Source organism: Oreochromis niloticus, linkage group LG22, assembly GCF_001858045.2.
Source record: "Oreochromis niloticus isolate F11D_XX linkage group LG22, O_niloticus_UMD_NMBU, whole genome shotgun sequence".
Classification (NCBI taxonomy): domain Eukaryota; kingdom Metazoa; phylum Chordata; class Actinopteri; order Cichliformes; family Cichlidae; genus Oreochromis; species Oreochromis niloticus.
The window spans coordinates 32,687,646-32,714,945 of NC_031985.2; the positions used below are offsets into that span (position 1 = coordinate 32,687,646).

Below are 27,300 nucleotides of genomic sequence, written 5' to 3' on the forward strand. Positions count from 1 at the left end.
CTCGTTAGACATGTATATTATATGCAGGTCTTTGTTCATTTATCTCGGGCATACTGGGTAAAGTTCGGCAAAAACAAATTCTTCAAAAAGAATAAATGTTTGTTTGTCTTCCACAGTCCATTTCCTTTTTTTAACACAGTGTTAGATTAAAGAACTAAACAAATCTAATGGCAATAACTGCAGACACAAGCACACAGAAAGAGACTTTCACCACATTATTTCCACAGACCGAGACCTACAAACCTAGAAAAGGCATAAATCAAAGATACACTTACACCAGTTTCTATTACTGTTTGAAAACATTTACTTTTTCAGCTGGATCTGAATACTTGTTCCTGTTTTTATTATCTGGATTCCAAGTCATCTTTTATTTTCAGATTTTCCATCATATCTGGGACAGGTGGCTGAATGTAGGGTTGACAGAGGTACTTTGACAATGAGATGAAATTGTAGCCTCTGTGTCTAATTGTCCTTAAAATGAGGCTTGACCCCTGCTTCGGTTGCATCTGCCTAGTGGCAGGGAAGCGAGCCATTTAAGTTGCCTGCTGGCCTCGACTTCAGCGGGAAACTGAGAAATCGCCTGAGGGCATTTAGATGCAGCATGTTCATTTGGAAAGATGCTAGGACTGCGTCTCATGTGTGTTCCTGGGTGTCAATCACTGAGCCAATCAGCTGGGCACCCGAGGGCGAACAACTTACCGAGAAATAGTGAAGAGTTAAACAGCTGAAGTGAAATCCAGATCAAATATCAGACAGGACTAAGTTGCCAAATGCCCTGCAGACACTTGGAAACTGATGCTGAGTGCTCTTCTTCATTACTGAAGACAGCGTATGATGGCGTCAAACTTGACGCAACATGCTGGCAACAATATGAGAATGTGAGCTCACTGTGCTGTATTTTGTTTAAAGTTAATCAGTGTATAAGTCAACCATCATTTGGTTCTATCTGTCTGAATTTTATGCTTGCAAGAGGCACTGTCAAACAATTTATAGCCTTGACACAGTTTGACATTAAGATGTTTCTGCTGAGCTTGTTGGCAACAGATTCAGGAGAGGGCAGGAGGACTGATAAGAGTGAATATGTTTTTATTGGCCCAGTGGTGTAATGACTTTGTAATAATCGCTAGACGATGAGGAGAGAGGGCACTGTGAACAAGTCTGTTGATCTGACAGCTGATGGGGGACAGGGCATCTAAAACTACTCCGTAACAAACACGCTGCATGGAGACATAAATAGCTAGCATTGCTGACAGGGAAAAGAAGGAAGGTTTTATTTATTCACATGTACTTTTTGGTAAGAAAGATGACGCGGGGATGCACACAAGTTGCCATAGCATGGTATAATCACCTCACCGGCTCCGAAACCTGCCGAAAAACCTCAGCAGCCTATGCGGAAGAGTCCAGAGCAGATCCATTTAATGATGGTCCTGACATTTCTGCCCGCGGCGTTTATAATGTCACGCTCTGCACCCCCTCACAGTTAGGGATTGCTTCTGATGTGGCAATTAGGATGGGAGACATTTTAAAGAGTGGGTGAGCAGCCTTCCCAACTATGAGGAATCTGCGATGAGGGGGGTTACGAGATGTCAAGTTATTATAGGAAGTGGAGGAGAGCGGAAACACTGCCACAAAATGTGAAGAGCACTGTATGACATAAATTCCCTCCGGCAGCTGCATCATTCCGGTAATATGATTGTCACTGTGACATGCAATGAGAGAAAAAAAAAAAAGCAGCAACATAAGCCCGTAGTGATGTTAATAATCATCTTTACAATGACATAACTGCCATCAAGCGGATATTAAGTTGTAATCAAATTATTATACATTATTAAACGTACCACAATAATTCTATATCAGGAGCTCATTTGCCTCATATTGCTTTTAATATCCTGCTTTCACGTCTTTTATAGTTACACTTTCTATAGTTTTGTTTATATTTTCACTCATCAGATTTACACCGCTGGTGTAAAGCTGATCCTGGCTGTGTTCTTCCAGGGGTCTGAATAAAGGGGGGGTCTGAGGTGTCACTGCCCATGCTAAAACTTTGTTGCAACCATCTGTTGAAATTATTGGGGCCGGCTTCCCCTTTACCCCACAATGCATCATCGTGCATATAACTATGCATATTAAATGTTGATATAAGATGCAATAAATATAAATAAGGGCTAATTATAGATACAATACATACAATACAAGTTCCGAAAAAAAGGATACCTTACATCCCGTACAGTCGCCTACAATTTCACATTTCATTTACTCTGCAAATGTGAACTTAATCTTCATTTTTATGACTCAGCAGCCTAAAACCAAACAGCAGTTTGTTAGCTCTATTAACTCACCACTGAATATTATTCTTCATTGTGGCCCACACATTGTTACGGGTGGCAGGAGGTCTATCCACAATTAATATCTTTATTTCTTTCTGATATAATTCCCATACACCCTTTCCAAATGCTTTTTTTACTCCTGCCATGCCATCCTAATTACATAACACTAGAAATGACTCTCCATCCTCCTGCAGACCAAAAACATGTCTTGATGAGGTGGATTTCAAACAAACTTGGAAAAAGTATAACAGTAAAGACTTATGGGGTCTGCAGATGTCCATCTCCAACAGAATATAATCCCCTCTAACAGAGACATTACCCAAGGCCTTCTATAGATTAAACAGCTTAATTAGTTTTTAGTGATGACTGAATGAGGAAAATCTAAACACAGTGTCGAAATTGGCCATATTTTAATTATAACATTTCAGCCTCTCCATTAGATGATTTGCAGAATAATGGTCCATTAAACTGAAAGTTTGCAGATTGTACAATTAGTATTTTGAATAATTTATTATGCAGTGGTTTCTGGCCAACATGAACCAAAATGAGTTTAACACTTCTTTTCAAATGATTAAAGGCATTCCAGTAACGTCAATATTAAAATTTTGTTTTTTGACATTTTATTACATTTAATTATGACAAAAAGCCGTTGAGCATTAGCTACTGGAAAAACAGTCTGGTCCAGTGGAAACCACTGTGTAAGAGGCAGTCTGTAGGCATGTCTCATTGCTCATGACTGAAAATACAATGAGTGCCTGCATTGCAGTTTCACTCTGCACTACCCCACTTTTTTTTTTTTTTAAGACATAAAAATGATTCATGGAGGGATAATTGGATTTTTGGGATCAAATCCCACCCTGAACTGCCTTTATTCTGGCAAATGATACCTCTAACAGTGTTGTGCCTGCAAACAGTGTCAAACTGCAAACTCTCTCATGTAGCAAAAGAGTCTTCTGTGGATACTGTTGGGTAATTATTCCAAACTCTTGGGGATGATCTGATTACTTTACCAGCAACATTCAGATGACACACCAATTTTGTTTTTAAACTTTCGTTAAATATTTCCCTGTATATAAACACAAAACATTAATAAATAAATACAAAAAATTAATATCAGAGGTAGAATTATTAATAAAATAATTCTTTCAAATTGTGCAATCTCGCCATTCAGAACCACATTCAGCAACTTTTTTTTATGGTTGAACTCGTTTAACATCACCTGAAATAGCAGATTTGTGATGCATGACAGTTTCTAATCTGAGTGATTTGCATGTTAAACCACACACAGACATTACAGATTTGCTGGGAAAACAGCACCAGACACACTGGCCTGGTTGGGATACATTATGCTACATCGTTTCAGTTTCTGCAGTGCAAAATCTACATGAGTGCTGAGGTGGTGACACCCTCAGGAGGGACATACAGTCCACACAGTTCCATGAAAATTAGAAGCCAATTAAAGCTTCTCTCTCCTCTTGAGCTCGCTGAAACCCTTCAGGACTGTCCCTGCTCACAAATCCTCTCTCTCTCTCTGTATCCTCGCCCAACAACACCCGGTTGCCAGGGAAACGCCTGTGTGCCGCTTGTGCAAATATTTAAAACCACAGCTCCCTGACTGGCTACAACACCAGGGTCATCATGGTCCTACAAAAATGGAGATGTAACAATGGAACAATGCTGCTGTGCCGCTTCTGTATACACACTAATCTTTAATCAAGTCATTACGTTTAAGATTTTACTTAATATATATGTGTATTTTTTTAAATCCACTTCCCATTATTTGAACATCTGACCAACTTTGGTGGTTATCACATGCTTCAGTTACTCAAACAGAACTATGTTTTATATAGTAATTTATAACCATTTACTAAGTTTCGTAAAAAGTAGTCACAACTTTATAATGATTCTTGTAAACGCTATTATTATTGTGGCCAACTGTTGCCTGTGAATTCTACTCACAGGGTCTTAAATTTAGACAGTAAACTAATCCGTAGCTATTGTTAATATTATTTGGGCACTTAGTCATATAATGCAAACCCAGGTGTTTCTGCTTCATGAGTATAAGTACTTCCTGTGGATGATAAAAGAACAATTTGATCCAGAGTAATTTGATTTGTTGTCTGAGTGTTGACTAATTTGCTTACATACTGTTCAATCTGATTATAGGTTGTGAGTCATGTAAGGAAAGGAAAGAGGATGAACAGCAGCACTGCATTTTCTCAGGGACAGAGTTGCATCTGTATGAGATGCAGGCTGGCTACTGCACACACGCAGCGTTGCCTCTTCTCATGTGTGATCAGAGGTAAACAGACGACCCACGGGTGCCTCAGACACCAAACGCCTGCTCCTTTATGTAACCCTGTGGTCCAGTACAGGTGTCACACCATTTACCAGCTGGAGAGACTACAGGAAGAAGCCTCTCATCACACCTTGGACCCCCACTGCTGTTCTTATACGTTATCAGCAGCAGTCGACCACAAAGATGTGAAACCTGCTTTGAAGAGCTGAGAGGAAATTATAAACTGCATGCTGATGCACACACACTAAATATAAACAAATAAATTGCCAACAAAGACCTGTCAGAAGCACGTTGCTACACAAACATCCTGTTGAGGGTGACTTTGGTGCATCCAAAGGTGATCTGATTGACACCGGCTCAGTCATCGACCACGGGCAGCATATGGAGCCACGCTTGGCCTACCTCACTGGATTTCACACATGGATTCAAGTCCAGCAAGCATGATGGAACGCTTGATTCTCTACTAATTTCACCCTCTAGGCTTGCATATACCAGCAATTTCACACTCACAAACGAACACATGAACACACACACACCAAGCCAATAAACAAAACCTTACCATGACCTTCTTGGGGCGGGTGAGTTTTGCACAGAGCTTCATTTACTTGATCACAGCGGGTTGTGCCGTCTTTGATATTTTTGTTACTCCTCCTTGCTGTAGGAGGTCATTTCTAATTCATAACCTGCCAATTAAAACATTAACTTAAAAGTAAATGTTTCCATATTTAATTGGGCTGTCACTTTTTCCCAGGAGTTGGGTTAGACACCAAACATCTTGCTCATATATACGTTCAATGCTGCTCATGCACCGCTTTTATCCACCATTTTAACAACCAGCAAGTTTACGTCAAGGTACTTTCATACATTTCACTGATGTTTAACACATTGAATGGGGTTTGGATTCTCCTCATGCTCCAGTAGTGCTAGGTGCTAGATGAGGTGCTGTGATATTTTTTTTTTTTTTTTGTCTGTACAATGTAAACAGCTGCTGTGTTTTGTGTGATGATTCAGGCTTGTTTTGCCAGCAGAGGACTTGGGCACCAATCACTGAGGTGACCATGAACAACTCAGTATAGCAAAATATTCTAGAGTCAAATGCGAGGCCATCTGACTAACAGCTAAATGCAGCAGAAGACTGATCACGAGCACAGCAGAAAATAGATAAAGAAATCGAAACGTTGATCAAGAAGAGGATTCAGCCGAAGTCAACACAACTGAAATGCTTTAGTGGAAAGTTAAAAGAATTGTGCATAAACAAATGTTCACAAACCTCAATGAACTGAAGCAACATTGTAACAAAGATCGTGTTAGAGAGGTTTGCGGCTACACGTGATTCTATAAGCTTTTAAATCATGGGTGCATTTTCACAGGAGTCCATAAAGTGCAGTAAAAAAAAAAAAAAAAAAAAACTCTTACAACTGTAGCTTTCACATCAAACTCTGGTCTGTTAAATATACACAACAATATTCTATTCAACATAGATTTCTGGTATGACTGGAACATGACTGGAGTGTTGGAGTGTAACAGGTTCCATTTTAACCTCCCTGGTTTTTATGGGTTTATTAAAAAATAGAAGACAAATATACCACTAAAGAGATCTCTCTGAAATCCAAAGACCTATGGGGACAAGCCAGTCGACTATCTGTTGCTTAGCTAATAAAAAGCTGCCTGGGAGCTCAGACAGAGTTGTGCATTTTACATGAGTAGTAATTAGAAAGAAGAATACAAAACTCAGATGTCCCTGGGGAACATGTCTTAATGGACCAGATCATTTGGCCATCAGGAGGTCCCAAATCACAGCGTTAGCACTAACGTAGCCGTGACAGGCCATCAGGGAAAAGATGAATGACACATCCCTGTGCATTTATATACGAGCACAGCCAGGATGAAGGAGCTAATACTGAAAAAGACGACTCATGTTTCTGCTATTAGGGTGGGTGCTCCCTTTGCATGTTGCAACTAAGCTCTAAAGATTTCCTCTGAAGCGACAAGCTTGATGCCTCTCAGAGGAAATCAAATTCTCCCTTTCACAGTTTGCTCAAATATAAACGATTCTCACTTGGGTAAAGCTCAGAGGTTTAACTTAATGAGGGATGCATTCACAGAAGCTAACCTTTAAAGAAAAAAAAAAAAAGCTAAGTGTAAGGCAAACAACCAAGGGGGGGGAACAAGGCTCACACTCAACTGTAGTTTTGTTTTGTTTGTTTGTTATATTTTATCAGAAGGAAATGCAGTAAATTATACATCTGAGCTCATCAAACTGCTACCTGGAGCATGAAAGAGTCTATAGAAGGTCTTGCTTACATTTTTGTAGCAAAGAGCAAAACAGAGGCAAAATAAAATATAATAAGAAATCTATAAATCTCTGGAGGTTTCCACACTACATCTTGGTGACACATCCCCCAGCCCTAACACCATCTATTTTCCCATTTCTCCCCGCTCATGTTTCCTCACGTCAACTCGCACTGAGGCACGAGCGATGTACCTGCTGCAGCCCGGAGACAACAGGCAGCCATATGCTGATAAAGTAGGGAAAGTAAAGGTGCTATGGGCACAGCTGTGGTTCACAGCCAGGATTTCAAACCGCAATCAGTGACGACTGTGTAGTGCCAACAGGTAAATAAAGCACAGGGAAATAAATGGCTTGTAGGAACAAATCCAGTAGCACTGCGCAGTGAGCAGGTTTTCTGTGTACTTATAGCTCATGATGATTATGCCTTTTGATTATTCTCCATTATTTCACATTCCCTCAATGCTTGAGAACACCACAGTTAAAAATCTAAGCAACACGTGAGAACTGTGGCACTGTGAACATTTTGCATAAACACAGATGATGATCATGGACATCAACAAGCATGCTCACAAAAGTCTACAAAATCTTCTCTCTTTGTTGCAGTAAAGTTCAGTTCAGCCTTCAGAGACTGATACTATCCACCATGATAAAGTGGCCAAAGCCAAGACGTCTGGGTACACAGGAAGTCTAATCATAGGTTGACTGAATTATTGCTTTTATCTCAGCCTGGATTAAGCTGAATAAAACTCTAGTACAACCCTGTTGACTCGTTTACAACCAAAGTGAGCTTTAATATCAATTTATAGTTTTCTGTTATTAAACCAGTGTGGAGCCCTTGAAGTGAAAAACACAGTACTTCATTTTTCAGCTTGTGTAATAAGCATTAGTTACTGTACTGGGCAAAAAGCCTCGAGCCACACCTTGGAAAAAAAAAAAAAAAAAAAAAAAAGTGTGGAAATAGGTGCAGTGATTTATTGAATCGTGCAAACACACACGGACATACTGTATATGAAGCAAAAGCTGAATTTGTACGATTCTAATGGGCTTAAAGTCAATATTTGGAATGACCAACATTACTTTTCTCATGGGAGTGACACTGCAGCGTCAACTCACATTCTCTGCTAAGACTCTGCATGCGCAATTTTCTATAGACGTCAGTAACTAGCGTTTTGGATAAAGATTGCTAGTAATGGATAGCCCAGAGAGAAAACATGTTATTACCTGTGCTGAGCTGTATGAATTGTGTACATCTTGAAAATGCTCCTTCAAGTAAAGATGAGATAATAATGTTCACTTTGTGCTGCACTTTTCTGCTGAGATGCCATTGCGTTGCCAACACAAAACATCCCATTCATTCATTTTCAATACACTGGTGAGCGCTATTTCGATAAATTTGCTAGCTATCTGACGTGGATTCATCTGTAACTTCAGGATCATTGTAGTGTGACGTCTACGGCAGCAATAACAAGTAACAATAAGTGGTTAGATTGGAAAAAAACATGACGATAATCTAATAAATAATTTCCACTGTCAGAATGCTATAGTCTCTGCATTGCTAGCAGTTACTCACAGACGGTGTCTAGTCTTGAATAGTTACCATATCAGTTCATCTGACTTAACTACTATCCAACATTTTAACTAAATAAATGGTGAAAATGGGCGTCCAACTGTTAATGTCATGTTAACTGAAAAACAACCACCTAAATTCTAACAAAGTTAAAGCTTCTACTTGGTCTCGCAGTGGAATTCCAAAATTTCATGGTGTGATATGGAATGATCAAATCAGACACGATAGAGTTCAGTCTTTTAAATAGACAAAATGCTATTTGCACCGACAAACTACATAGCTGATGCAACTAACAGTGGGTTGAAACAACAAACCCATATTTTTCAGAGGTCTTTGGAAACATTTAACAGTCATTTCAGATTTGATTCCCAGCGTCATGACCGGTTTCAGTCTATAAATCTTGGGGTTGTCACATAACTAAAAACAGCAGAAAAAAAATAAGCTATATGGAAGCAGCTTAGTTTAGCATGATGGGACGGAGTTCTAAGGTAAGCACAGGCTGTGGTGACACGCATACATGCATCAGTTCTCACTCTAGACACCCATTGCTAAAACAAAGCACAAAAAAAAAAAAAGAGTGAGAAAATGCCACATCTGGCGGAAAATGGCCTGACACAAGCCTGCAATCAACTTTAAATGCTTGATTTCTTCCATAGGCACAGCATCCTATAGCTAAATTCTCACAGTCTTGAAAAATCACAACCCAAAGTGCTATAAAACTGAACATAAAATTGGTTGTGGATAAGCCAAAGGGGAGAGAAAAGAAAGAACATTTTTAATCCTGCGCCACGGAGGAGAAAATCATTCAGTTGTTCAGTTGGAGTTTCACACTTGGGCAGACAACTGTGGCAGTTATAAATATCTCTATCACGAGCCGGGATCTGTATATGTGGAGAGAGCTGAACTGCCATCGGCAGGGCTGGGCTTCTAAAAATAGCAGGCAGGTTGGCTGGCAGGCAGCAAGCCGACTCTGACTGTCTCTACTGGATTTGATTAGGCCTGAAGAAGCTCTGCCCGCCCACCCCCAACACTCACCCAACAGTGTGTGTATTGGACAGCATTTCTTTTCCAAAGGCATAGCTCTTTCTCACTGCACACAGCCACAGGCACACTCGTCTACTATTTCAAAAGTGCTTACATTAGCTTTTCTCAAGCACGATTGAATTTTCCTTGTTGCCAGGATGTTTAAGATGAATGTCTTGGCATATATATGTGACTGAGACTTACCGACAATCTGAAAATAAATAAAACCTTGCTCAAGTTATGACATAGTAATGGTGTGTTATGAGGTTCAAAAGGTAACAAAAAAAGAATAAAATCTGGAAAGGTTTTTGAAGTTTGCTGAGTCAATGCTTCCTGAAGAGATTTCGGAAATTTAGCTGCTAAACTCATAAGAACTAATGAATGTTTCTACATTAACGAATCTAGAATCATCTAGATTTATGTTTATAACCACAACCTCACACAGTTTTACTTGTTTAAGGACATTTTAACTAAATATTCACATGAGCTGAACCCTGTTTGAACCCATCTCCTCAGGCATGTGTGAAATTACATACCATGTGTTGTCTGGTTTCCACTTACATCCTATTCAAAAATCTAAATTTTCCGTAGTTGTGAATAAAAGCATGAGTGAATGTTTGTAACCATGTCTCAAACCCTTTAACTTCTCTTTTATTTCCCTTGTTTGTTTTTTCTAAGCTTAAACTGTCATTTGCACTCTTCTGTCACTGTCTGTGATTATGTAGCCACAATCTTTGACACCGTAATGTTTTTACACAACTGCTGTTGAGTGTCTTTGTGGACTTTAGTCCTATATGGGCTGAGAAGACCATGATGAAGTTAAAACTAACCAATGATGAATAGTTTTTTTTTATTGAAATGTGCAGAAAGCAGAAAGAAAAGACTTCAGATCCAAAGAGACACAATACACAGAAACAGCAGATAGCTGTGCAGACAGATTGCTGGCTATTGCATTAGAATACTGAGGAAGCCACAAACAATTTGAGCCTGACAGATATTATTATTCTTTCACAAAAACATTATCCAAGTGCAAATCTATAGGCTACAGGCTGTTATCATTTTCACTCAGTGGAAGACTAAGACACAGCTAAAGAAATCTGGCAAATAGAGGAGATTTTAGGCAAAGACCGAGTTTCTCTTGGGTTCGGATCATTTCTGCTGAAGTCTCTTAATTCACCGAAGCCACCTGAGGGTCCTGAATGTGTGGACAATTCCACTGAAAGCTGGTGAAAACTACTTGCTTGTAGCTGGACAACGAGCTGACATTACCAGCTAGGATCCTTCAATTTAGAAAAAGTCGTCATTCTTCACAAGAAACAAGATTTTAGTGTTTTAAGGTTTTAATATTTAGTTTGAAATGTTTTAGAGGTGTTGATTCAACTGATAATCAGGATGATGCCTTCACATTATTACTGCCCTGCAATGCTGTGAAGCTACTCAGGAAGACCTCGGGAAGCTACAGAGCAGGGATCAGGTATACTTTGTAAACCAGCAGTGAAATTGTTAAACAGACACAATTATACATAAATTATAATTACTTCTTTAGCAGGGAACAGAAAAGGCTCTGAGCATCAAATCCACTTTGGGAGCCACTGTCAGAGAGATTACTGCAAAAATGTCTTCCAAATAACCACCTGCAATGAGACTATTTCATTTCATATTTGGCTGGGTTAGGTTAGGAGGTGCAAGTCACATAGAAAATTGTGCACTCCAAGACCCCTGATGCTGGCACAAGGAAGCCGGGTGAAAGCTTTCTCTGTCCTAGAATGTTTCCCTCAGAGGAGCACATACATCTACACTCTAACCTCAATCTCTACACTCCAATAATGTGGCATTATGAACAGGAGAGCAAAATTGCACTGGATGCAGTCTCACAGCACGCTGGACATTTGGCGTTTTGAAGATAATCATCAAACGTGTCTGAGGGGCGGACCTATTTCTGCAGCACAGCTTCCCCTCGAAATGCCCCTGATGACATCGAGCGAGCGCCGAAGAAAGGTTCACAGGAGGGCTAAGTGAATGAGCTGGACTGCACACCAGCGTTACAGTGAGTCATGCACAATCACAAAAGTGGGATTACTGTCACTCAAGTCACCCTACACTAGAATCCCCACAAAAAACTCTGCAGCTGCTCCTACTCCAGGTAAGTTTCATGTTTTCAACAGAGACAAGCACAGCAGATGTTTGTGTCTACGACCAAGGTTCTGGCACCACAATCAAATAGAACTGATCTTCACGAGGTGATGGACTCCCACTGAGGACAGACTGAAGCATAAAGCTATGGTGACGAGGTGAGTAAAGTAATTGACAGTGTCAAGGAAACCCAGTTAAGGACATGCCCTCGCTCTCGTAGGAGATGAGTGCCTGAAGATTTGAAGATAATCGGGAAAAACGGCACATCTGAGCAGCCACGTCTCCTTCACCTACTGTGGATCCATTCCACCCTGACAGTACACACACATTTTCAAGCCCACAGGCATTTGCAGTTTGGTAGAAGCATTGAAAAACAGGTGTTAAGCTTGAGCGATGGAAGGTCAGTGAGATAAACATGTGGACTCCTCCTGTGCTGAATACAGATCAGTCATGATTGATTGCACTTACTCATAATCTGCAAATATTCATGCCAAGAAAAACCAGTGCCAGGTAACACATTGACCATATTTACAAAACATGAAGGAATGCGATTTATTGAAGAAAGCGTGTAGAAACATATGCCTGTCAATTAATAGTAGACAAATTTGGTATAGGTGCTAGAAACAAATTCACACTTCACTGGCCCAGCAAAGACAGAGATACGCAGAGAACAGAGTACTGTAGTGCCAAGCCAGATTGGCTAGAAGGTTTTCAATTTCCGGTGCATCTGTCCATCCATCCCCCCGGCCAAAGACCGTTATTATCAGCTAATACAAATTCTCTCTCATCCAATCACAAGCACACACACACAATGACGAATTAACAGTATTCATATAACAGTAGCTGTATGCTAAAAGGCACTACAACATGGAGAGAGTTCATAACAGATGATCAAATGGTTAGAAAACCATCTCGTTACAATGGCAATGTTTAAAGTTTCTATGATTTAAACACTTTTTCTTCACTGGGTTTGTGAATTAATGTGGGTTGCTACTATGTCTTACCAATATAGAAAGAGAAGACAAATGGACGAGAGAAGACATATGGAAGAAAGCGCTGCTGGCATTCACGCATAAATTGCTTCCCAGAAACAAACCATGTCGCAAAAATATCAATATTGGACAATCCCATAAAAACACAGATTGGATTTAATAACAGCAACTACTGTGCTCAGCGCCAAATTCGGCTCTCTGCAATATCTGTGCAACTATATAATGGTTAAAATCAGTAAATGCCTGCTGTCAATCCAAATGCTAAAAATAAAAGGGCAAAATTTAATGAGGTTCAAACGAGTCGTTAGCAAGCTAGAGCTATAACTTGGCTTTACTATGAATATGGTTTTGGCAAGTTTGTAATTTAAGTTTTTAAATGAATTTGAAAAAAAGACCAACCTTATACAGTTTATCCATGTTAGCAGGCGAGCTAATGTTAAATAACTTTAGCCATAAGAGAGGAAGCTCGGGGTCAGATGTGATCCCCAAAATCAAACATGAATTGAATGTCCTTCTGATGTTGGTCGTTCTTTTTTCCCTTGACGCCGATCAAATTCCAGTTGGTAGAGGCTTCGCTGGATAAAACTGGGTTTTGTCTCACAAATATTAGCATATCTGCTCATGCAAACAAATTTCTATTTCACCCCAATGCAGCAGCAGCTAGCTGGGTTGCTTGTTCACTCTACTTCCTGAAGCCACATCATCCTTTGTGTCCTAACCTTATGTGCAGTTTATGCTGGAATCTGTCTTGTACTGTGAGCCTTTGTTGACGTATGTAATTGCTGTTCCATGTTGATGCTACAGGGTATTAAAGTTGTGTAAAGCATGTTTAAATTTCATTGTCCTTCAAGAAAGTCTGAGATGTTATACGCCAAACTTAAGCCTGACCTCTATGGGTGCTTTTACACATGTATCTTCCTGTTTCTGCTTTGATTTTTATTTGAGTCTACTTAACGTTTACACTGGTGACGTCATACAGAGTGCCTGTTTTAGGGATGTCATCCTCTATCATCCTGTGTCAAGGGGTGAAATCAAATTCTTTTGACTGACGTGCAGCACATGAACCTTTTATGGCCGCTCTCTCTGGTGTCATAACAAGGTCAGTGATATGAAAGAGACTATAAAAACATAAACAGCGTACATGTCAATATAGATCTGTATATTAAAGGAATACATTTACCTGATGGTCACCACTACTGATCTAATGACTTAAGCAATCTTTTTCCTTTTTACTCAAAATAAACCAACTGGGCTTGACTGTTCTTTACAATCAAACAGATTTATTAGTATGTTAGCTTGTGTACTGGTACTAAAACAACAGAGCTGCTCTCATAAAATCTTGTGGTTTGCCATTAAAGCTTTAAAGCCAATGAACTTTAGCAGAGTGCACTTGAAAACAAATCAGCTGCTTCTGTTTGATCAACGTGGAGCCGGTACGAGCAAATTCTGTTTCTGTCATTAAGGAACCCGCCCACATTTCTGCATGTGTCAGAGCTCATTAATATATAACGTTTGTAGCAGAAGCTGGGGTAACTTCCTAGGGAAGCATTTCCAAAGCCAAAGAAGTCGGTGGTTCCAACTTTGGGTGATGAATTGTTGTGGTGTTGTACTGATGCTGGCACTCTTGTTGTTTTATTTTGGTGGAAATGCGTGAAACAGACTCTAGATTGTCCACTTTTACAGCAACTGTGCCTCTTAAGCACATGGTCCACACCCGATTTTGACTGAAAGCTTTCAAGGCATACAAACACACAGCTTGTTAGAAAAATCACAGTTAATATTGGGTGTACAATCATCCAATAAGGATAGAATCCACAAAGAGAACCTGCCTGCAAGGAAACATCTAATAGTCTTTGTGTTTTACAATCCTGTAAAAGGTTCAACCCAATAACAAAAGACTGTGAAAATGACTGTTTTTTTCAATCACTAACAGCAAATAACACCAAACTTATTTGCTGGGATGTTGAACAACGCCATACCTGTTCCTCAAAATGCATTAAGAGTATGCTGGGTCCTGTAGGTTTGAGTCAAAGTGCTGAAAACAATACACCCTATAACAACAATGAGTCATACAGCTGCAAACCCAGAATAAATTTGCTATAGCATACAGGCACAGGCGTCTATTGTGCACACAGTGAAATGAATCACTCTGGTGTCTACTGCATGTCCAACAATACATCTATGAGAAAGAAAAGGAAAAGCTCACATCCTTACAACCTGCTCTAAGGCAGAAGTCTAGCACGACCAGAGTCTCTTTGTAATTGGCTTTTTATGGAGGTTCGTGCACCATGTTCTGCTTTTAAACCCAGAATCAAACTCTGCATCTAATAAGCCTAACCACTGATTAAAATGTCCAGCCCATCTTAAACAATGGCTGGTTCTTTTTCCACTTACAGTATGGGCAGCGGATATTTAACAACTTATCCAGCAAATCCAAAAAGAAGAGAATTCAGAGTTTTACCAGAAAGAGTGTTGTGCAAAATGAGAAAGAGATAGTACAGTATGAAGAAAAGAATAACAAGATACAATCAATGACAGTTGGCCTTGCGTCATTGAGAATACATACAACTCTGTCTAGGAATCACAGAAAATTTAAATAGAATTTTGATAAGAATTTGTTCTCTCTGAACTAATATTGCAGCTGCTTTTGACCTTGAACTGCAGATTATCCAAACCATAAACAAAAAGGCTCAAAACACAAAGATGTCATTTCATTTAAATTCCAGCTCCATATTTTGGTTCTTTGTCTCTGCTGGAGTTACTCGGCATGATTCTAAATAATCCTCATGTATCTCATCCTGGGCACTGATGCAGTCCCTCAGTTCATCCCCTGTCTGAAAAAAGCTGTTTACTTTCCTTCCCCCTCCCTTCATGCCAACGGGAACAACAGGTGGGTGTGGCCTCTTTGCTCATAGCTAAAGCTCTGCATCTGAGGTGAATATATTAGGAATTTCTTCTTTCACCAAAAACTGAAACCAAGGGTTTAGAGCAGGCTGAAGCCAGAATGTTGGCTAACAGGAATTATTTATACATACACCAACCTCATTTTGTTAAATTCTTGGCCATGTATGATATGAGATTCAACTATTAATAATTGTATATACTTAAAAGATCAAAAATCACACAAAACACAAAAACCACAAATATAATAAGCAGTTCTGCATTATGCAGTATAACCAAATCTTTACATTAAGTTAAAGTAATATAATATAAAACACAATATCCACTTTTTGTTCATCTATGATTATTTGGCCCAGTCATTTTTTCCCTTTATAAGATAAAGTGCTAGAAGCTTCTGTAAAGACTTGTCTAAGTTCACCAAGTCTTAGAATATGAAAAAAGTTTTTGTTTTTTTTTTCCCTCCCAACAATTAGTCATCATCCTATCAAACTTTTCAATTGAAAAGATGTGTTTGGTAGCAAATCTGAACATCAAACATCAAATGTGTTTTCTCTGGATGATTCATACAGGACAGAAAGCTTTCACAGGTATTGTGACTTTCAAAGGCAACACAATGCAGTCTCCACACTTGCAGGTGTCTGCTGTGCTACAGGTGAACCCTCAGTAACTAGACTCAGTCAGCCCGCCCATTTCTACCCTTCAGATACCCACAAGTCCTCAGTGAAACTATATCCCCTGCTGATCCTGTGCATTCTCATTCTGCCGTCTCCTTTCGCCGCTCTTTATTACCTAGTCTAATTTATTCTCCTGTTCACTCTTGCTATTTTTGTACAAAAACCCAAGATGTTCCCCTCGTGTCTACAGCTCAGATTCAATGAGCAGAGTGCAGCAGGGGCCAAGATGTATTACCATCCACATAAACGCACTGCTTCCACAGACATTTACCAGAAAGTCTAATTGATAGTAAATTGTGCAAAACCATGCACGCAGAGTATACAGAGCTATTGGTGTGCACAGGAAGAGAGACAGAGGCAAAGTAAGAAAGTAAAGAAACTAGCCAGAGATACTTATCATTTGAGAAAAGGTGCAGTGAGATTGGACCAGGATGAAAATGGATTTTCACTAAACCATACAACAAGCCAGAAAGCACAAAAAACAGACTGTTTGCATTTTGAACTGAGCAAAGGTTTTGTTTCTCCACCCCCCCCCCACGCACTTCAGAGAGGGTTTTATTTAGTCACCTTAATGTGGCTGTACTCAGCCTTGCTGGACTCGCTGCCGACGGGCTTGGTTTCAGCCCTGGGTTTGAGGACTTGGCGGAGGGGACTGGAGATTGGTAACCCCGTCACACTGATTCCATCTGTTGACAAAGCACAGCAAAACACAGTCAGAAAAAAAAGCAAGAAATCATTAAAGTGAGGTTAGCAGAGCATTTGCATCATTTGTGGTTCGAGTATTTCTACTACTGTTGGGTATCATTATAAAATGATCATATCATTATAAAATAAAACCTTTATAGTTATGCTGTTCCGAAAGGTCTTGATTAATCTTTATGGTCATTCTGTAAATTCTAGTGTGTAGTGCTGTCAACATATATTGCATTACACAGAGATCTAATAATTTATTTGCTCTCACTGACATAAAATCATGTGTATACACAACAGAGGCTTACCCAACGATACAAACTCTATGAGTGGACTTTAGCTGAGCCTGCTGTTATAATTTTTCTTATTAGATAGCAAACATAGTTCATCTATTATATCACAATTGCTCTACGACCTCTTCAATTTTCAAACTTTTAAATAACAGAAAATCTGAGATCACTGGGTTTATGCTACTATTTTGTGCATGAGGATATGAATGAATGATTTTATGTCCATGACCTGAGAGAAGAGGCATGGACACAGGAGCAGCTGCACAATCAGCAGCTGTGTTAGGCACCACCAGAGGGGCTGCTGCGCTTTGAACTCACTGAAACAATACACAAAAATGACGCCCACAGCTTAAGCTCTGACGTCAAAGGAATCATGTCACTCTCCGACGTCAGCAGGATAAAAAGCCCTGCAATTTCCCCCTAGAGAAGGGAAATTACCGGCTTTTGCAGCAGCTTGGGCTATTGGGTTCATGATGGACATATTCACAAACTGTCCAACTCTAAAATAGCTACATAGAAAATAGTTCAATAGAAGCACATGGAAGAGGACTTCTGTCAAAGGGACTTGCACTAAAGGATTACACTACTGTGCTGTTAGAATTCATTTAAGTGAAAATTTGGATTATGCTAAAAATACAACAACCAATAAACATGGAAATGTTGCATTTCCGACTAACAACTTGGCAGGAACAACAAATGAATATAGCCGTATCAAGTGTGAGCAGATGAGAAAAAAAATCTTAGTAAAAATAGCAAGAATTCATAAACAGTAGAAAGAACACACACAGATTTCCTTCTTGCATATTTTTTTGATCAAATAAATAAGAACAGTTTGTTCAAACACACAGTGCTTCGGGCTCTTTCGTCTCTATTTTAAATAAAGGCCTGATTCCCGTTTCGGAATGTGTTAGTAAGGACCCAGGCACTTTTTGAGAAAATTCTCAAACTAATTAATTATCCTCTGCCCACCTGCTGCAGATAAAGGGGACTTTGATCTAACCAGAGGCTTCATTTACGTACACCTACAATAACAGACTTCTGGGGCCACCTGGGGGCAACAGAAACAAGTTGAGAACACAACACTGATTTACTTTATCATCAACTTTTATCATCAAGTTTTATTGCAAACTTGTTGGAAAACAAGCTGCTTATTTACACATCTAACAGTTACACTGTTATTCATTTGGAGTCTCTTTTTTCTGACCACCTGGCAAATGAAAGACAAATAATAACTTGACTCCGGAGAAAAATATTTTTTTGCTTGACCGTGTTCAACAGCTGGTAGGTAATTGCTTCTTTCTGCAGTTTTGTGCTGAATGAGGAGCTTTTTTCCAGCCAAACAAGAAAGTTGCACCTTATTACCGTGTAAAGATACTGTTGCGCTGTTTTCACTGCGTTGCCACGTAACCACAATATGTTTGAGGTGGGTCTAATATCGTGTTCATGCAACAAATGTCAGGTGAAATGCAACTTATGTGTGAGTAATTGTATTTTATATTATTGAAGGAAAAATAATTATCATATAATACTGAAGAAAAAAGCAGAACCAACTGTCTCCTGCAGTTATTAGAGCCAATACTGCATATTCTCCTGCAAAGCGTAGCTGCAGGACTCAGATACACGGCTACTACTGCATGAACAAAGACATGAATGATTTATCTTGCTGTAAGTGCATAAGTGATATCAGACAGATATCAACTGAACTACTAAGCAGAGAATTCACGATAACAGCTGTTTAGCAGTTGGTAAAAATACCACTAGAATTAAATAACTCAATACTCGTCCACCAAAAACGGTGCTTCTGTAAATGAAAGCAACAAACGTGGTTGCCCTTTGATGTTAATATGAGGTATTACAATGGTTACACTATGCAGTAGTGTATGCATGTAGTTATGCACTCACTTACACTCTTCCCTGAATTTGCTTGGCTCAACTGGTTGTTGGAGCTGGGCTGCAAACAGGGAATTTGCAGACAGCCCTCTGGTGGACAGGCTAAGCCATGTCACAACCTTAACATGGCTGAAAAGCGTTACTCCCGTTTACTCCTAGGCCTTTTTTTTTTAATTATTATTATTTATCGGCCATGTCAGGTGGATAGATTGTATTCTTTTCCTGATTAAAATTTTCCAAATTAAAATTAAAAATTATTCTGGCTCTACTGCTCAATTTTAAATATCTGAATACATGACGATCCCAGTCTGAAACGAAACAAGTTTCTGGTGGTTATGATACCCTACAAATAAGTCATAACATTTGTTGTGCTTTGTTAGTTTAGTTATTACACCTATATATGTGAATATAATTAAAAATAAGCTTGTTTCCAAAACATATCTTCAAAATCCCCCCCCCCAAAAAAATCATCACATTGTCAACTGGCATTAACGGTTAAACCATCTTACTAAAACCCCCAAACAGTCGATTCTATTCATCTCGACATAGAAACGTTTACTAAATGTTTTGCTAAAGATTCAAATCTGACTGTTTTACTGACACAGTCTCCTCTTATTAACTCATTTGCTATATCCTGCTTTTTAATAGCTTAGATGTGCATGCAGACATAAACTCGGAGTGTCGGGAAAGAACCAAAAATGACGCTTTTAGGACTTTATTAACCGAATCCACCTTTATGATACACAGCCTCTTTCAGGAGACACACATGACTTGCCGTGTCCTGTGGTAAAGTGGGACCGTGTGAGTAATGAGTGTTGTGATTAACGATGGCACCCCTCACAATCATCACCTCCTTTTTCACCCACCTTCCAATCAGCATCTGTCTCGTTGCCTAACGGCCTCAGGGAAATTCAGGTGAACTCAGCATTTTTATCACAGGCTGCCTTGCTGCCAGTGTTTAAATAGAGGGGCAAAGATTGGGAGTGTCATTTCTGAAATAAATGGAACATTATTAGCAGAGATCTAGACGTCCATGAAATGCAGTGACGATAGGTCAGCGGCACTCACCTTTACGAGGCTTTTTCCTACAAGACAAATATATCTAACAGATTTTGAAAATATGACTGTTACATTAGAATCGCTTTCAATTGGTCGTTCAGGGGAAGAACCATCAAGATAATGGAAAATGCAAGTCAAGCACTGCTGGACCCGATCCTCATTCAATATAAACTTTAACTGTTAACGATGAACACCGCAGTGTTGATCACTGTGTTTAAAAGTGCTCTGTCACATATTGTGTATTTCAGCATAGTTGTCTTTTCTGGACATCACAATTCATGAAATTCAAACTACTGTGGCACATTTTTTATGCAGCTGATAAACTTGTTATGATATGCTGCTCAAAATCTATGGTAATAAAACCTCACAGGATAATATAAAGTTAATTAAACTGTAGGGATATCAATCTGTGCAAGAAGTAAAAACCACTGTGAATCCATTTCACCTGTTTTAGTAAAACAATGAAAGTGACCACATGTGAACAGCAGAAGGCAGGAGCAAGACAAACCCCAGAAAAAAGTCAATGGATTTGCTGACAGCAGCCCCAGACTATTGCTTTGTCTTCATTTCTCCTGACTGATTTTTCTCTAGTTTTACTTTTTATTATGTTCTTGTCACTACTGTTAGCATGTGATGATACATGCAGGCCATTCAGGGTGCAAAGGTCATCCAGGATGGCACATCTAAACATGAAATAGTAAGGTGTGCCATGTCTCCCAGCCCAGTCCCTATCTCAAAGGTGTAGAGGACATACAAGGGTTACAATGATCTCCAGCAGGCTAGTTCCTGACCAAACTATCAGAAACATACACATGACAGCGGCATGAGGCCCTGACATCTTTTAGATGCACCTAAACTCACAGCCCTACATCCTGGATTTTGTTTGACATTTTCCAGAGAATACCAGAAATGACAGGTCCAGAGCCCAGTTCTCTTCATAGAGATGTCCACACTAAACCCACATGACAATGAAAGAAGAAAGTCAAGCTGTCAGTTGATGCCCTGAAGCTCAAGCGCACTTAAGTTTTACAGCAGGAAAATTATTTGATATACACAACAGCAAGTCCACCTCTGAATGTTTAAGTCTAGTCAAAGTCTGGACTAAAATCTGATTGTGATCCTTGAACATGCGCTTAAACAACCCATGCCTGTTCAAAAACTCTGCAATGTGGCTGAATTAAAACACTTCTGAAAAGAAGAGTGGGCAAAAATTCCTCCAGTGATATAAAAGATATAAATGAAGTTCTTGCTGCCAGGGATAGGCAGCATAGGATTTAGGGGGCAATCACTTAATGTCACACAGAGTCAGGTAGTTTTGTTTTTTTCCTCGAATAGATCACGTTATCATTTAAAAACTGTATTCTGTATTCCCTGGGATTATCTTTGTCTAATATTAAAATCTGTTTAATGATCTGAGACACACAACTGTGGCAAATATGCAAAACACTTAGAAATTAGCAGCATAGCATAGAGAAGAGCAAATAGTTTTTCACAGCAGTGTCGATAAAGGAGATGAGAATCTACATTATTAGGCTTAGGACTTACGACTTTACAACGAAAACAAAAACAGTCAGGAAAGGTTGAGGCATTGAGGGCTACCTCTGCACAACCAATATGGTAATTATATATAGTAGAATGGACACATAGTCCTGTTAAATAAAAAGACCACAAGGGAGGAAATGGTAATTCAAAGCTTCAGCTATGGACAGTCTTTGAGAACCATCAAACCCACAACCTGATCTCTCCTTGATCTGAGGTGGAAGGCGGGACTTTGATTAATTTTTACAAGTTGATACATCTTGTAGAATTTAGTGGAAGTAAGACTAGATGACCGTCACTAGATGATAATTTGATTTAGCTTTCCTAATCAGGCTAGTGCAGACATTTCTACTCACCTAGAGAAATCTTCAGGGAGAGACCTTGGATCTTTCTTGTGCTTTATCTCTGCTGTTGATGGCAATGAAGACTTGTGAATAGAGCCAAGTATTATATCTGCAGCTAATTCTATTTTTAAAGGGGGCTTATAAGATATTAAAAACATTAAAACTTCTGAAAATTTAAAGTTTTCCAATTCCCTGGTTGGATCAGTAAAAGAAAATATAATCAGTGATAAGTTGTAGAGAAAAAAAAAATCATTTCTTGAGTTGTGAATAAGATTAGGGGATTGCAGTTGGTAAGGCAGTGATTGCTAATGTCATTGTTAAAAAAGTCCAAACAGGGTATTTGTGGCATCTGTGAGGTTTTTTTTTATTAATTTTTTAGATTTCATCCGGTATGTTTCCATGAGTTAAAAAAAAGATTTAAATTTTTTTAGTGATGTCAGACAGCCAGTCCAGGTAAAGATCTCATGTTATTAACATGTGAGGGAAAACGGCTAGCGATCATGGTTGTTTCCATATTTATCAAATTTAGACATAGTAGCATAGGATTAGCATGATCTGACATAAAACTGCACATCAAAAATAAGTGTGCATGTCCAAACATACAAACACACAGTCAAACATACATAGTTTGACATACAGTCTTACTTACATCCCTTCATATGTACACCTCTATACACTATGAGAAGAACAAAGACCAAAATTAAAATGGAACAGAGAGATTAAAGAAAGCCTAACCTTTAAATTAGTCATTTTAAAACACCTCGATGATTCAACCAACCTGACAGACTGAGGAAGACTGTTCCAAAGTTTAGGAGCTACAACCTCTAAAGCAGGGGTCCCCAACTCCGGCCTCGAGGGCCGGTGTCCTGCAGGTTTTAGATCTCACCCTGGGTCAACACACCCGAATCAAATGATTAGTTCTTTACCAGGCCTCTGGAGAACTGCGAGATATGTTGAGGAGGTAATTTAGCCATTTGAATCAGCTGTGTTGGATCATGGACACATCTAAAAACTGCAGGACACCGGCCCTCGAGGCCTGGAGTTGGGGACCCCCCCTCTAAAGAATGGTTCCCTCTGGTTTTACCATACGCACATGGAACAACTGAAGACCCTGATCAGACGACAAGAGAGGCCGACTGCTGGGATCAAGTCTCATAGGTCTGCTACAGCAACAAAGCCTGGGCCATGTAGGGCTTCACATGTTATTAATAAAATTTTAGAATGAATCCCAAATTTCACCGGAAGTCAGTGAAGGGCAGTAAGTACAGGGATGTAGGCTACAGCTAGTTTTTGTTAGCAGCCTAGCTGCTAGTTTCTAAACCGGGCTTACGCGCTAAGGAGGATGGTGAGATGTACGTATGAAGTCAGTTAAAAGCGCATAGCACACTAAAACCATCACAATCTTCACTCACTAGATTTGTCTTGTTGCGACTTCTCTCTCTTCCACAAAATTAAATTCCACTTGGGTCTCGGCTTTGATACTTTGATACATATCTTTAACATAAATAAGCATCTGAAACTGGTCTGAGCAGGACAACCGGGGAGCGTTTCAAACATGGGAGCAGATCTGGGAGCAAAACGTCCCCTTTTCTTTGCTCTTTGTGTACATTACGTTAACTTTCCGATGATGCCTGTGAATTTTTTAAATACCATAAACAAAACAATCCATTATATTTTACCTTATTTGGATTGATTTTATTTTTATAAGGCATATAAATGCCTCCATATTTAAACTAAAAAACTAATTTTAGTTAGAAATTTCAGTGTCAAAGTGACAAAGATCAGAGAATGCATGAAGTGATTAGTGATCACAGTCACTAGGATTTGATGCATAGTATATGAGCTGAAAAGAGTGGAGTTCTTTCTTTCTCCTCCCTCATGCGTTCATGAAACAGAGATCAATGTCCAACTTTGTCGAACAGTATTATTTCAGAGTAAATTCAGCTGCTATCAGCTGGAACAGATTCTGTGAGACACCTTTTCCAAAGACTGATTACTCCTGTAGCTAAACTGTGAAGGATTAAGGTGGATTTCCACATCTTTTGAAGGGACATGCTTTTACAGCTTTACAATATCTGGTTACAAACCATCTATAGCAATGAGAGAAAGCAGGTTGCAAATGTTTGTAAATGCTGCTTTTATTCATCAATGATATGTATTGCCCAAGATGAGAGTTATATGGAAACCTACATAAGATTTATATCAGGAATTGATTCTTAGCATAATACCAACTCAATAAAACCTCGTGGATATTGGTCAGCTAAGCAGCAGAGGGGGTTGCTAATCCATTTCAGCCGCTTTGGTATTAATGAAATTAAGAACAGGTGCACTAGAGGGGCAACAATGAGACAACCCCCAAAATAGAAATGGATTTACAGGTGAAGGCCACTGACAGTTTTCCCTCCTCATCTTCTCTGACTTCCCCTCACTAGCTTTGATTTTGGGTAGGGTCAGTGTCACTGCTGGTAGCATGCTGTAATACCTGTGCCCTACAGAGGCTGCACGGGTAGTTCAACTCTTCCAGGATGACACATCAATATATGCCACTACCAGAAGGTTCGCTCTATATCCCAGCACAGTCTCAAGAGCATAAAGAAGATTCTAAGAGACAGCCGGTTACTTCAGGACAGCTGGACAGGATCATAGAGGACCTTCACCAATTACCAGGACTGGTATCTGCTCGTTTGTGTAACAAGGAACAATGAGCGCTGCCAGAGGCCTACAAAATTACTTCATGAGGGTGGTCTGAGGGCTAATGTCCTCTAGTGCGTCTTTTGTTCACTCCCCAGCACTGTGGAACCTGATTGGTGTTTGTCATCGAATACCAGAGTTGGCAGGTCCAGCACTGGTGCTCTGTGCTTCTCATACATGACAGCAGGCTGACACTCAAAATGTGACAGATGTGAAAAGGTCTGCAGAAGCCGTGGTGAACGTTATGCTGCCTGTAACATTCTTCAGTACGAGCCTGTTGGTGGTGGGTCAGTGATGGTCTGGGGAGGGATATCCATGCACAGACTTCTACAGACTTGGCAACGGCACCCCAACTGCCATTAGTTATTAGAATTAGAAGAGCCTACACCGGTGCAGTGAGTCCTGGGTTCCTCCTGATGAACCAGCCCGGCCTCATATGATGAGAGTCTGCAGGCAGCTCCTGGAGGATGATGGAATCAATACCAAGCTCACCTCACCAAAAATAAGTAGAAATACAACACCTCTGGGACATTATGTTTTCAGCCCTTCCTGCACTTCAGACTGTCCAGGAGCTCAGTGATGGCCTGGTCCAGAGGTGGGAGGAGAACCCTCAGGACACCATCTGAGCATCTCTCAAGGTTGTCAGGCATGCATACAAGCATGTGGGTCCATTCAAACTCCGAAGTACCATTTTGTGTTGCTGCAATGAAATTTAGCCAAAATGGACTGGCCTGCTGCATCACTTTACTTTCAAGGTGTCTTTAAATTCAGCTCTCTGTAGGCTGAGCATTTCCATTTGCACCAAATGGCCTCCTTATATTCCTAACATATAACCTTGTCCATATCAGTATAGAGGTCCAGCATTATTATTTTTTTCCCTGATGTGATGTCAAAGTGTTTCTTTTACATTTTTCGATCAGTGTATTTTAACAAAGTCTTTTCTGATAGTGAGTGCTATAGGCTGATTTAGTCTGTACCTTGGAAGTAAAAACAGAAAGTTTTTGAAACAAAGATTTTCTCCAAGAAAAGAATCCGCATACTCGAGCTGTTCACAACAGCAAAAATATGAAAAGCTTCCATGGAAAGCAAAGTGTAGATTGAATAGCAGCTGTGCTGTATGATTTGACAACACAAAGTACATCTAAAATCTAACATCAAAATGTCACAGGTTATTACTTTTAAAAAAGGTGTTCTTAAGAGCTAAGTTAAAAGTTAAGTAATCTGAAACTAGCTACATCAGTAGGACAGCAGTGCATTCGCTCAGAGAAGTCGACTGAGGACATGCAAGAAAAAAAGAAAAATCCTTCCAGCCTCCCTCGTTCGCCTTACTATTTTTCAATGGGATGATATTTTCAATGTATCATCCTTTCAGCTTGAGTCCTTTAATTCACAGTCTTCTAATGCGTTTCTGGCGTCTCTCTCTCTCTCTGACAGTTGCAGACACTGACTACGGTACAAGGTGCTGTCTTCAAAGACGGTCGCAGCATTAATGTAGACACTGACACTGTCATTAGATACGACACCCACACCATTTAACACAATAAAGCACTGTAAGTCAAGGCCCATTACTCCTGAGTGATGACATCACTTCCATTTGATCCTGTGTTATGATTTTGTGGTTTTGAGCTGGACTCAGAATGAGAGATAAGCCTGTCTGAGGATAAACACTGAGGGTCAACCTGTTTTGAATGTTACCTCTGTTTCCCGTGACGTAATTTAACCCACTGGTCTCAGCTCAAACACTACACACCGAGTGCCACGTGGACAGTTAGCTAGCAGGCCGACTTTCTCCGCACTGTACATAAAGAAAGGGGTTAATTAACACAATGCACGTAATTGTGTACAGTTGCATTAAGTAACAACATACAAGCAGTGCGCACACCACGTCTCTGACCACACACTGAGTTTGTCTTCATATTTCATGTGGGCAAAGTAAAGGAAAGTTTCCATGTGTCCACATTCGTATTCATCCACCTGCTCACAGCCATCTTCAGATTTTGTTATTGCAGTTTTTATCAACTCTATATTCATTCAGGACTGATTGTGTTGACCTACTTGGTGCCAAGGACAATGAATATTTATAACAGAGAAATTTCAATTAAATGGATCGGTAACAATGGGCATCTTTTTGCTTTCATTTTTTTTTAAATCTTATTAAATTCTTCGGTCCTCGTCGGTGTGTCGCCGAGGTTGTGGGCGGGTGGGTGCACGGGGGCTCAGCCCTGGCGCAGGAGGCCTCTGGTGCATCGGCCCAACTGGGGGACTCTTCAACTGGCAGGGAGGTTGTTCCATCCTAGCAGAAGTCCACTCTGCAGGTGGGGGAAAGACACAGGAGAGGTGGAGAATAAACCTAACCTGGGTGTCTGTTGTGTTGTGTAGTCTGGAGATGATTGAATGTTGGGGTGGGTATAGTTTCCTCTGCGGTGGGGTGGGGTGGGCTTTCCCAGGTCCTGTAGGGCGTAGCGGTGCTGCTGCCATAGGCCCCGGTCTGGATGGGCCTGGGCTCCCTTGCCTTGGTGGGTACTAGAGGACGGGGGTGCCTACTGGGGTCAGCCGGGGAGCTGGCCCTAAGGAGGAGCATCTTGCCC

General features: G+C 40.0%; 1 protein-coding gene across 2 annotated transcripts in view; it reads right to left on the minus strand.

The window, feature by feature from the left end:
- trappc9 (trafficking protein particle complex subunit 9) overlaps positions 1-27,300 on the minus strand; it is a 224,892-nt gene that overhangs the window by 119,952 nt on the left and 77,640 nt on the right. For both annotated transcript variants that reach the window (XM_025902130.1, XM_025902129.1), the window contains one exon: positions 16,777-16,895. In XM_025902130.1, coding sequence (XP_025757915.1) covers positions 16,777-16,895 — 119 coding nt within the window. The remainder of the gene's footprint in view (positions 1-16,776; positions 16,896-27,300) is intronic.